This window comes from Strigops habroptila, chromosome 1, assembly GCF_004027225.2.
Source record: "Strigops habroptila isolate Jane chromosome 1, bStrHab1.2.pri, whole genome shotgun sequence".
NCBI lineage: Eukaryota > Metazoa > Chordata > Aves > Psittaciformes > Psittacidae > Strigops > Strigops habroptila.
The window spans coordinates 78,511,316-78,524,739 of NC_044277.2; the positions used below are offsets into that span (position 1 = coordinate 78,511,316).

Here is a 13,424-nt window from a genome sequence, read left to right on the forward strand (position 1 = left end):
CCTTTCTTTTGAAAATAAATGTATAGGAGAAAATGCATTTCTTTGTCAAAATTTTACAAGTGCATATTATATTGCAAAATGCTACATATTCAGCAGTAGTTTTCAGAAAATAGCTAGGTGCAGGTTGGTGCAGACAGCATGCACAATTGAAAAATAATCGGAATTATTTTTAAAAAAAATTGGAAGCATACTTCTCTTCTAAATTATTATTGAATTAGAAAATATTATTTTCTAGTATTAAACCATTTGGGTTTAAAAGCAGTCTTTTCCCCCTGGTGATATAACGGGTCTGGAATTATAAGAAATAACTTTAAGGGTCATTCTTTTATTTATAGCTACTAACTGCTGCTGTGTTAACAAGTAAGAATAGAACTGCTAGCTTATAGTACTTGTTCAGAGTCTAGAAATAACTTGACCTAAATCTGCTATTTTTGGCACCTATTCAAAATTCCCATTGAATTGAACTGTGTAACAGTTTCTCTTCATTTGTGACATTGATAATGATAAAAACAACATTATTATTTTGCACTTCAGCATGGCATGCATAGTTTGTTCTAGACAGAAATCTTGACTTTTAAAACTAAAAATTTGTTCATATTCACATGATATTCATAAAAAAAACAAAACAACAAAAAACTTTTTGTAACTAGGATGAACATTACTAGGTTTTCTCTTGAATCTCTTAATCCATATTTTAGCATTGTGAAGACTGTATATTCCTCAGTATTTTATAACATCCTTGGTATGCTCATTCTAAGGAGAAAAGAGCTATGAGAATTAAAGACTTCCCTTGTTATACTATACAAAATAACAGTAAGTAGAAAAAACCTGAAAATGGGCAGATAGTAGGTTGTGAGCAGGAGATGCAGTTTTTCTGATTGTTCTACCTGTTTCAGGTACAACTGAGTGGCTTTCTCAGAAATATTCCAGATGGTCTTCAGAAAATGAAGAATTAGCTACCAGTCTAGCAGTAAAGTTCCCAATCACTCACTGCTTATTCCTGCCTGCAAGTATAAAGGCACTCTATATATTTTTCTGTAAAAAAACCCCTTTGTCTCCAGCAAAAAAAATCAATGAGAATAATTTTCATGTCTAGCAGTTCATAGGCAATTTTCTCTTTTCTACCTATTCTATTTCAAAAGTATAGAAAACCCCCTGAAAATTACTATTTCTACCAAAATCACCAGTTCATATTAGCAGGACAAAGGTGATTTAGTTGTCTAACCAGCAAAACAGAAAAAAAAAAAAAAAAAAGGAGGCAAAAATCCCTCAGAAAGAAAGGACTACAAATTTTGGTATTCCAGCTATTCCAGCTTCAGCTTCATGAAAAATACCCAAAATTTAAGCCAAAGGTTTATTATAATGTAGAGGCCTTACATGCATGTAATGGTGTTGAGTGTTTTTAAATCCTTCTACCTTAAGATTTACAATAAATATTGTTCAGCTCCAGAACTGAATAACTTCATTTGTTTGTTTGTTTTTTTTTCTTTACAAATGTCACCAATGGCAAACATGCAGGAAAGTATGGTCTCGATGAGGCTCCTGACAGTTGAAAATACGATGTATGAGGCCTGGCCCAGAAGATATGCTTTGCAAGGTTATTGAGCTGTAATTCAACAGGAGATGATCCACTTATGTGGAAGAGAAAATACAAGTTCTGTGAAAAACTTCCTGAATAAATATTAATATCGATACTCCTACTGATACCAATTTGGATTTCAAGAATATAACTAAGGTTAGCATATGGACTACAATACTGAGTCTACGAAGAAATTGTAGACGTTTAGCCATAAATAAAATTTTTGACCTCATAAACATATCAGAAAATAGAGGGTTTGTCAAAAAGATATTTTAGTAACAGAACAACATACAGAGGAAAGATAAGAGAGGTTATGTGTTTTAGAAGTGCTCTATGTTAAAGAAAACTCACACGGAAATCAGAAGAGCAATTTCATAGCATTAAAAGGTAAACCCTACATATGAGATTTGAGGCCTTGAAATGTCTTAAGTCCAACAGCTGTTCCCTAGGAGAGACTGTAATGCATTTAACCTTCCTGTGAGAGCAATAAAAGCTAACTCTCCTGCTTCCACATTGTTTGCTTACTTCCAGCAAAGCACCGCAAAAAATTAGGTCAGTAAAGAAGAGAAGTAAAGAAGAGAAGTAAACGGGCATTCAGACCCATAAAGGTTAAAAACTATTTTAAGTGCACTAGATTCATATCAGAGTAAATATTTATCACCTATCAGGAATGATTTGAGAAAACATCATCACAGAATCATAGAATACCAAGTTGGAAGTGACCTCAAGAAGCTGAAGCAAGTTCAGAGGAGGGCCACAAGGATAATAAAGGGGCTTGAGCATCTCCCTTAGGAAAACAGGCTGAGAAAATTGGGGCTGTTCAGCCTGGAGAAGAGAAGGCTGCGTGGAGACCTCATAGCAGCCTTCCAGTATCTGAAGGGGGCCTACAAGGATGCTGGAGAGGGGTTCTTCATCAGGGACTGCAGTGATAGGACAAAGGGTAATGGGTTTAAACTTAAACAGGAGAGATTTAGGTTGGATATAAGGAAAAAGTTCTTTACTGTGAGAGTGGTGAAGCACTGGAACAGGTTGTCCAAGGAAGCTGTGAATGCTCCATCCCTGGTAGTGTTCAAGGCCAGGTTGGACGGGGCCTTGAGAAACCTGGTCTAGCTGAAGGTGTCCCTGGCCTTGTCAGGGGGGTTGAAACTAGATGTTCTTAAAGTCCTTTCCAACCGGAACCATTCTATGATTCTATGATCTGGTTCAACCTTTCTAGGCAAAACATGACCTAGACTAGATGTTCCAGAACCCTGTCCACCCGAATTTTAAAAGTGTCCAGCACTGGGGAATCCACCATTTCCCTGGGGAGATTGTTCCAATGGCTGATTGTTCTCACTGTGAAAAATTTTCCTCTGTGTCCAGTTGGAATCTGCCCAGGAGTAATTCGTGATATGATACAGCAAGTCAAAGTGCCACAGGAAAAAAAAGTTCTTCTTCAAGTACTAATAACTCCTCACCCCCCACCCCTGGAAATTTGTACTAGAACTCCAGTTGTGGCTCCAGTAAAGGTTTTTCTTGCCATTGAATTCCTTCTCATTCTTTACAAAACTGAAATAAAAAAATAAGTATAAAGGCAAATCCTTCTAATTCCCCAGATACTTGAAGAAGTCCCATTCCAGTTTGAAAAGTAAAATCGTTCACTGCAAATTGCAATACGATCTCCTGCTAAGTATGTGACAAAGGAATGTGCCCATTGGAGATATTGCACTAACAGCCTTATGAGGCTCTCATTGCAAAGCTACTGCTTGATCAGGCATAAAGGCTCTTTAACACACAATCTGACATTCAAGTACAGCTTCACTGGATGGAGAAACTATTTGCTGGAAGGGGCATATGGACAACTCTTCCTGTAACAAATCAGGATGATTTGTTACAATGCATGGCATTCACCAGGTAGGTTATTGGCTCCTTAAATGAATTACTAAATATAGAAACAAGAATGACATTTGGAAATACAGGACAAGATACCTAGTTAACATGTCTACCAACCTCCCAAATACTTTAGTCTCTTTAAATGTAGTATTCTTTTCTGCCCACACATCCAGTACTTTCAAACAAACAACTGTGCCCCAGGAAAAGAAGATGGCAGGAGATGATTAGCTGTTCCACAGTCTCAAATGAGCTCTATATGGAAAACAGTCACTGCAGAGAATTTCTGACTGTAAGTTCAGCAAGTAAAAATAGAAAAAAGAATGTAGACACTCAATCATCAGGAAAAAACCCCAAAGTAGAATGCATGTAGCATATAAAGCTTTAGCTATAGAGAAATGGTAAAACATAAAATAGGAAAAAAAAAAAAGAAAAAGAAAAAGAAAAAATGTTAAATGTATACCTATTTTTGATCTTCCAGGACTGATTGGAGAAGCATATTTCTTTTGTTTCTACAACAGATTGTAATTCATTTAAAAACTAGTCAATTATTCGAACTGAATCATGTGCAAAGTTACTCTACTGGTTTCTGGCTATATCAGAGCATTACATATTAATTTATTGATACTGCCCACATGAATCAAAATCAAAAGTTTAAATTTTCCACTGTTGCTGATTAACTATTTACCTGTCTTTGGATCAATTGAGAAATATGGTTGCCCCTGAAGAATGCTGTAAACCACTCTAGCACTGTTTCCATAAGTGGGATCATCAGCATCTGTCGCCTTTACTTGAAGCACATATGCTCCTGCAAAGAAACACAGGTAATCACATTTTCAGTATGGAGCAGTGACCAGGGATATTTCAGACACATCAGTCCTGTTGCTAGTGGATTCTGTCGCAATTCTTGTTCCACTGGAAACAAGGTGAGAATAAACCAGTTGATTCTTCACCTCCATGCTAGCAACCATCTAGGTAACAGCCAATGGGTAATGGGAAGGAAAGGGGAAGCAGCCCACCATCAGAAGATATTATAAACATTTTATGATGTATGCATTATTTACAAAAACTTTTACCCAACATATAGAGTGAGCTCTGGGGAAGCAAAATACTGGAATTTGAAAAAGAAGTATACCCCCCAGTTTTGTGAAAAAGTAGATAACTGCAAAGATAAAATATGTGGGTTGCATTTAAAACAAGTTTTTGGTCAAGCAACTTCTGAATCTGCCAGCAGACCAATCTCTAAGTACCTTAAGAAACTATACTGCAGTCTGCTAAAGGTGGAATTCACATTCCCATTGCAGACTTGAGTCTTCTTGCCTTTCCAATACAGCTCAGTAGGAAACAGAAGTACTGTGGAGGAAGAACCTCCCCTTGACACTCTATTTTCAGCCATGGTTATGGACCAGACCTAGTGCAGTTTGCTTTATATTCTGACTTAAAGGGGACCAACAGAGCAAAATAAATGCACATGAAGACAGAAAACTGTAAATGGCAATAGTCTTGCAGAAATGTCTTGTCCCTCTTACTGGTTGCTAAGCAACTTACCTGCATTTACCCACTGCCCCTTAATGAAAATTGTGCTCAAACTATAGTCTTCAGCGAAACAAACAGCCACGTATATAGGCTTTCCCATCAGCTTTGAAGAATTAAGCTTCCTATGACTTTCCGGCAAATGAATGTTGGAATTTGCATGACCTACATGAGAAGCTACACAGGGAGGAGGGTTATCACCACTGTTTTTGTTTTAAGAAATGTTCTGCATTTGGAGGTCATCTGACACTTTTTCAAGAATAGCTGTGGATAGAACAATACCACAAGCACTTCAAGGCTCCTACTTTTATGTAATGAAAACTGGCAAGTTTCAAAGGATGTTCACAATCTAAAATTAACCTTAATGGACTTGCCGAAGTTTATTTCTGGGAGTGCCTCATTTAGACATGCTCCATGTGAAGGTCCTATGACTTAGACAGGAAAGTAACTGATGCAAACATAGCTGTTCGGAAGATTTTTTTTTTTTTCAGTCCCTCCTCACCCCCTCCCACTGCCCCCCAATCTTCAAGAGATATTCTTTCTATCTCCTGAAGAAGACACAGAAATATAAGTGTAATTTGACTAACAATAACTTTTTAAAGTCAATAAAATGATAACGTTTTTAAGCTGAGGGCAAGTTTCATTAAAATAAACTTCTAAGGAAACTAAAAATTAGCAATGAATAAATGAATTAAAATAAACCACTGAGATGCATTCAGTTAACTAAAAGCCTAAGAGGTTACTTTCTTGACTTTCTGGATGTGAAGGGTGAAGAATGGTACGCGTTAGAAAAGACCAAAGTCCAGGTTCAGTGTAACAGTACTGGAAGCAGTGCCTACTCAAACACTAGTGCTTTTCTTTACAGAACACATAACCATAACTGACTATACATTAAACAGCTTAGGCAAGCCCAGGTGGAGGAATACGTTTTCATACTGGAGTGATAGACAGAAGCTATCTAATACCTGTAGAGCATTTCATGGCTTTTATCTGTCCCTGTTCATAAGGAATATATTTGTAATAGGATCTCCCACTTTTGGCCCCATTTTCTGCTCCAGAAATTCAGGGATATTCAGCAATACTTTAGTCCTACTCCAGTGACCAAGATAAAGGAGGAAATTGTATCTTTCAAATAAGGGGGCTGGAGCACCTCCCGTATGAAGACAGGTTGAGAGAGTTGGGGCTGTTCAGCCTGGAGAAGAAAAGGCTGCGTCAGACCTCATAGCAGCCTTCCAGTATCTCAAGGGGGTCTACAAGGATGCTGGGGAGGGACTCTTCCTTAGGGACTGTAGTGGTAGGACAAGGGGTAGTGGCTTCAAACTTAAACAGGGGAAGTTTAGATCAGATATACGGAAGAAGCTCTTTACTGTGAGGGTGGTGAAGCACTGGAATGGGTTGCCCAGGGAGGTTGTTGAATGCTCCATCCCTGGTGGTGTTCAAGGCCAGGTTGGACAGAGCCTTGGGCGACACGGTTTAGTGCGAGGTGTCCCTGCCCATGGCAGGGGGGTTGGAACTAGATGATCTTAAGGTCCTTTCCAACCCTTACTATTCTATGATTCTATGATTCTATGATTCTATGAAATTTTTTCCTCTCTTCCCTTAAAAAAGTGTACATTCACTGTGCATGATACCTTTGGGCCCTTAGTGTTGTGGAAGAAAAAGCAAGATCTCTTTTTTTTTTGAGAAAAATTCAGTCTTTTTAAAAAAAAAATCATTCTGCTTTTTCCAATGAAAATAAATGCTACATTTTAACATATTTGCTGCCTCTTTTCTCCTTGCAAAATCTTTCAGTATTCCACTGTTCTGACCTTAGGCTGGTGAGTTTTGCTGCCTTCTGAAGTGCTAGAGCAAAGCATCAGATTGCCAGGTGCTGAGGTCTGAACTGGAACTGTGTGACTGAGTGCTCTGGCTGACAAGTATGCTACTTCAGGACTGGTTTAAGACAATTACCTGCACTTTTGCCAAAAAAAAAAAAAAAAAAGAAAAAGGTGGTGCTGTCAAATATTCCCAAGTATCCCCTTGGACTAGGACTCCTAGTCAGACAACTGGTTGCTCGGTTGCTACTTAAGGGAGCTGATTATAGTTTGTCTTCTAAGTATTAATGGACCTGCTGGAGTGAGATCAGAGTACGGCCACACAGATGATCAGAGAGCTGGAGCCCCTCTCCTGTGCAGACAGGCTGACAGAGTTGGAGCTGTTCAGCCTGGAGCAGAGAAGGCTCTGGGGATACCTCATAGCAGTAGCTATGGGGTATACATAGCCTGTAGCTAAAGGGGACCTACAAGGAGTACAAAGAGGGACTTTTTACAGGGGCATGTAGGGAATGGCTTTAAACTAGAAGAGGATCAATTTAGCTTAACTGTAATGAAAAAATTCTTTACTGTGATGGTAGTGATGCACTGGAACAGGCTGCCCAGAGAAGTCGTGACTGACCCATCCCTGGAAGCATTCAAGGCCAGGCTGGATGGCACTTTGAGCAACCTGGCCTATAGCGGCAGGGCTGGAACTACATGATCCCTTTAAGGTCCCTTCCAGCCCAAACCAGTCCATGATTCTATGATTTATGACTGAATGCATGGATTGGCAACACTTCAGAACAAGAGAAAATTTATGAAGTATACTAAATTAACACAAACTGAGAACTACTGACAGTATATTCATGAGCTTCTCTTAAGTTCAAACAGGTTTAGGTAAGAAATGCCAAACTCAGATATTCAAGCAACCTTAATTTTTCTTGTTGTGATGTAATTATTCACATATATTTAAGCTATCATGTAACGTACTGAATGTGTTATTGGGCGTATTTTTAATAACTAAAGTTGGTAATTCTTCATAAATTTAATCCATATCGTGTCTCAGGAGACTGAAGCAACAGATATAGCAGTAAACATATTTATCTCATTTTGCATATTCAAAGCAAAGTTTCTGTGGCTGGGAATGGATTTTGGAGCTCATTCCGTATTCCATCATTTTTCTCTTAACCCCATAGCAACAGCAGCTTAAAAGCAGTCTGTGTCATTTTCACAGAGCAGTGACCAGCTCCCCTTCTTTCCAAAACTGCTGTAACTAGCTAGCAGCTCCTGCTGTATCACCAGCAGAAGAAATTTTTTACCAAAACAAAGCTTTGATGAAAGAGTGTGAGCTAGAATTAGTGCTTTCATGATGATACTTATGATGGAGTTCATGTCTCCTATTATTAGACTTCTACCATGTAGCCATCTACATTCAAGCCAGGCACCTGCAGATCACTTTGCAGCCATGGGCTGGGCACAGGCAACCTGGTAGCACTAGTCTGCTTGTACCAGTGATGCAGAGGCAGATATGTGAAACACCACAGCTGGATCCATACCTATGGCTATGTTCTCACAGGAAAATGTGACAATGAAATATGAAGGAAGCCTGACGATCCCTGCACATACCGATTCTTAGTGGCCTCAAAACATTGAGGTTTTGAGTTTGGTGCTGTCAAATATTCTATAGTGTCAGTTGGCCACTCAGGTATATGCTCCAGGTACACGCTCCAGGTAATTCAACCTTATTACAGAAAAGAAGGAAGAAATGTTGATTTATAAAATAAGTTTTATTAAGGCAGACATTCAAAGTAATTTTAGCCTGATAAATAGCACGCACTGAATATGAAAAATAATCCATTTCACAGTGACAGCAGTTTCAACTGTATTAATTCATCTGTCAGATCTTTTACAACTACTGGATAAAATGTAAAGCTTATATTTTTATAAGAGGTCAGGCATATATTAATGTGCCTCCAGTTTTTTACTAACTTAAATACATACCTAATGTTCTAAAAAGGTTTTATGAAATTGGTTTCTCATCCTTTCAATATTTTCAAGCATTGTTCATTGTATCTAACAAGCTTCCTATTTTATTGCCAAGCATAAAACCAATATATTTTTAAAAGTAGGCTCTAAAATCTAATTCTTTTTCCCAGGCAATAATACAGGGTTCTACAGCTATAAATCTTTAATGCACAAAGGTAGTGATGGAGGATCACATTTACTATAGCTCATGACATGTTAATTAAAACATGTGCCTACATTACTACATGAGGTAATCAAATGAACAAAAAATTCCTGATTTTTTGTTTGGAAATACCTTATATGATAGTATTTAAAAAGACTTGTATTTTTAATTTCTGATGTGCAATCAACAAATATTTGACGTAAGGCATTATAAAATGCAGAAGAATGGAATTATGTACTTTAGCAGTTTTTTATGGTTTAGAAAGAAAAGTAATGATAAACCATTCACACAGCTCAAGGAAATGGTATGGAATTTTAATGAAGATTATATATTTTAAATGAATAGAGACAATATTGAAGACTAACATATTGTAAATAGTTGTTTTAATCACAGCATACTGGCCTGAATTTTACTCTGCCTGAAGTCCAAAGGCAATCCAGTAGTAATTGCAAATAGAATGGGGCCCAAGATCTCTAACTCATTGGCTAAACTGACTAAATAGCACTAAAAAAGTCTCACGGTTTATATTACAATGACTGGAGGGAACTATAGGAAGCCTGAGTTTATACCATAATGAGAATGTTTATGAAATAAGGATTTGACTTCCAGAAGGTCTTCTGAGGGGGACCTGCTTTGAGGCTTTGAAGAGGCAAGAAAGGGCCTGATGGGAGCAGTAAAGTTTGGGGGTAATTGAGAAGAGAAGAGACACTGAAGTGAGAGCAGGACTTCATTATGTTGTAAGTGTTCCTCAGGGTCTGGCTGGAGCCACTCTCCACGCTGTGTAGATCAGAGGTTCAGTCAGAGCAGGTTGCTCAGGCCCTTGTCCAGACAAATTGTTAATATCTCCAATGACAGAGATCCCACAGTCTCTTAGGATGCTCCTATAGGATCCAGCCAAGAAGATTCCTGAAAAAACTCAAGTCGCTTCTTTTGAAGTCCAGAACTGTGATTTCAGCTTTTGTCTTGTTCACCTTTTTTTCCATATGGGACATTGTATGTGAATATGTATAGAATTTACTTTTATAATGGACTATCAAGGTAGTTGCATCTACTCATGGTGAGTAAGATCGAATAGCAGATATTCTGTCATAAGCTTTCTTATTCTTTTCCTTCTGTTTCCACCCCCAACGCAGTTTTCTTGTAGAGTTAAAAGAATTGTCATCATCTTGCTGTACACAAGCCTACCACAGGTATGATTTTCTGGTTTTGTTGCTTTGCTGGGAGTTGTTGGTGCCTAGTAGTTTTGAGAGAAACCATAGAATCACAGAATAGTTCAGGTTGGAAGGGACCTTCAAAGGTCATTAGACTATTGCGCAATTATTTTTTATATAGGCAGGAGGAAAGAGGGGCATAGCTGCTGGTATAAAAACTCACTACTTGGCACAATATTCTTCATAAACAGTTCCAAGAACAGCACTTTGGCAACCCAAACAATGTCAATCCTCTTTTTAGAATTCAAGTAAAAACCTAATCAATACCTACCTTAGTCTTGCATTTGGGTTTGTTGGGGTTTTTTGTGGGTTTTTTTTGTTTGTTTGTTGGGGTTTTTTTATTTTTTTTTTTTTTGTTTTGCTTTTTGTTCGTTTTTTTTTGTTTGTTTTTAATTGTTTTGATGTTGTTTTGGGGTAGTTTTTTGTTGGTTTGCTTTTTGAGGGGAAAAAAAAAAAGGGGGAAAAGTGAATTTATGACTCACTGCAGCACTATATTGCAATTCAGATCAGGAGATTCCCCCATCTCAATAAATATTCCCCTGACCTGCCACGACCAGTTTTAGTAAAGCTCCAATACTGGAGGAACATGTGAGTCTGTAAAGAGATGCTGACATTGCCCTTTTGGGGCTTATCTTTTATAGAAGAAATTACCTATAATATGTTCTGAAGATATACTCCTGAAGCTGACTCCCACAAAAGTAATGTAGGGAAGGCATATTTTATTTGGAAAAGCCAGTTTCCACTTTATGTATTCACGGCTGTGCAGCCCTGATAATAACACAAGCTTGCTGGCTCCACCAACATCTTGAATACTAGCTACAATCAAGGAAGTACACTTTTCTCCTGTTTTGCATTCCAGACATTACACTGAACATATATATTTTTCTCTCAGCTGCCAGAAGCAGCCATGTCCACAAAAGCAATACTGCCATTCCCTGTTGTAATTGATGAAAAATGGCAGCTTTTTGCTAATACTTTTGCTGCACTCATAGCTAAAAGCAGCTGTTGCAAGTTTTAGCATTTTGTGCATAATCAAACATATTTCTAGTATTTCTAGAGTAACATTTGATTTACAGTGGCAACAACCCAGGGACTATGGAAGCTGGCTTTGTTAAGCTGAACTACACACTCTGATTTCATCTGGAATACAGTGCTTTCAGTGTTGATTTTCTTCCCCCTGGAAAATTGGAAGACAAAGCATTGCGAAGGAGAAAGATTTATTTGTTTCTTCTTCCTTATGCCATAAAGTAGAACTAGGATTTTAGAAAGAGTCAGCTCATTTTATTGCCCACAATGTTTTTGTCTCTCAAAGTCTTTCTCCAAATTAATAGGTCCCTTTCTCCTGACCATCCCTGTCTCCCTGATGGATGATGAGAGTAAAGAGGGGAAGCCTACAGCTGTGGGTTTTTAAGATAATTATTTAGCTTGGAAATCAGCAAAGCAATTATTTTCTTTCCCCTTTTTTTTCTACCCTCATCTGTTGGGGTCAGCCAGAGTTAAGCCACTAAGGGCACACAATCTGGCTAAGCTAATAATGACTCTTTTAGAATTGAATATTTATTTAATTTATTTATTTTTATTAATTTAGGCTATTTATTTATTTATAAAGACAGCCAGCTGCTTACATAATCCCAAGGCTGTGATAGTGTTTACAAAGGTTGCACTTCTGAAGAAAACGAGGAGCTTGAAATAGCAGCTAATAGTCTATACCAAATACACACATGAACGGGTAGCCTGGTAAAGCAACAGCTGGAAATAATGCACAAGGAGGGCAGCACAATAACCAATTAGCAAATGCTAAGCTTAATAGCCATTCATTTGAGAAATACACCTCTTGAGAGTGATTTTTCCTTTCTGTTTTCAAGTCTGGATTGTTTTCCTCTTACCAAAATGACCAATATGTTTTCCTCTTACCAACTTGATACCAACTTTTCAGGCCATGACTCAACAGGGACTTGATTTTGCCAGTATACCCGTCATGGCTAGGATGTGGGAGATAAAAGTAACCAGTACACCCTCTATTCACAACAGTTATAGTGGCAGTAACCCTACTGTAGATGTCTCTGTGCTGATAAAAGCATGCTTTTGTCGTTCAGTTTGTTTTGCAGGGAGGTGGTGTAAGTTGCATTAGAAGAACCCTTCTGATATCAAATGCTATGTCTGAATCAGAGAACTTTGCCAAAAACACTGCATGAAATTATATGTGCCCTGGGGAGTAAATATTTTCTTCAATGGAATTGTGAAACGATAGATGTTAGCCATACCTGATATACTGAAATCTAATGGGTTTAAGGAAAAAAGCCAAGCCCAGAATAATAGCACACGGAGCTGCTATTTATTTATTAATCTATAAAGTGGTCTCAGTGTGATCAAAATATTTTTTCAGATGCAAATGTTCAAAGAAAAGGCTAAATATTAAACTCAATTTGAATGAGGAAAATGATATACTGGAATTGATTCCTAGCTTTTGAATGCTAATGCAACTTGATGCTTGTCATGATATTTAGCTGTACAGCACTTGGTAATATCAGCTACATGTCTTTCAACAACATACCGTCCTTCTAGTGCCAGATGAAAGAGTACCAAAGAAAGAAGCATTTTTAAGCAATCCAGGGAATAAATTCACTTTTCTCGTGTAAGAGTTCCTGGAGGTTCTTAAGGTGTGCCAAAGCTCTTGAAATTCCAACACATTCTCCACCCCACCTCCCCCCCCCAAAAAAAAAGTGCCAAAAATGGTGGACATCACACGAAGAATTCAAGAGAAAGAATGTCTTAGTGCACTTCCATTGTTCATTGTTTTACTCTTTGAAGTTTTCATGAGCTGCAGCTTCACACATCAGTTCTTCAAATGCCAAATGATTTATTCAGAATGTAGTAATAAGAAAACTTGAGCTTTACAGAGGAAATAGAAAGAAAAATTAGTGTGAAATAAATGTCATTCATACTGAATTTCAGTTAAAAGAACTTTGTTTTGATTCTCAGTAGATGTTTGGGTGGTATATGGAGGCTGGTTTGTTTCATTTATTTTTACCAGATGCTGGACCTGGTTAGAAATAATTTAATTCTATGTTCATCCAGGCATCTTTACCTAAGTAAAGTTCATTCTTATGCCAGAATTTGGTGAAAAAATCATTTTAGTTTTGAATGACAGAAAGAAGTTTATCAAGATTTTTTGGCCAATTATATTTTAATAGAATAATGCACTTGGGATCAAATATTAGTAACCAAATTTCAGTAACCAAATTTCATAC

At 37.6% G+C, this 13,424-nt stretch overlaps 1 protein-coding gene across 5 annotated transcripts in view; it reads right to left on the reverse strand.

Annotated features, from left to right (window-relative positions):
- The window catches only part of CDH12 (cadherin 12), a 228,098-nt gene that overhangs the window by 65,691 nt on the left and 148,983 nt on the right, over nt 1-13,424 (reverse strand). For 4 of the 5 annotated variants that reach the window (XM_030504737.1, XM_030504743.1, XM_030504762.1 and 1 more), the window contains one exon: nt 4,137-4,256. In XM_030504737.1, the coding sequence (XP_030360597.1) occupies nt 4,137-4,256 (120 nt within the window). Of the gene's footprint in view, nt 1-4,136; nt 4,257-8,400; nt 8,475-13,424 lie in introns of those variants that run through there. The other variant, XM_030504772.1, reaches the window with a different exon arrangement.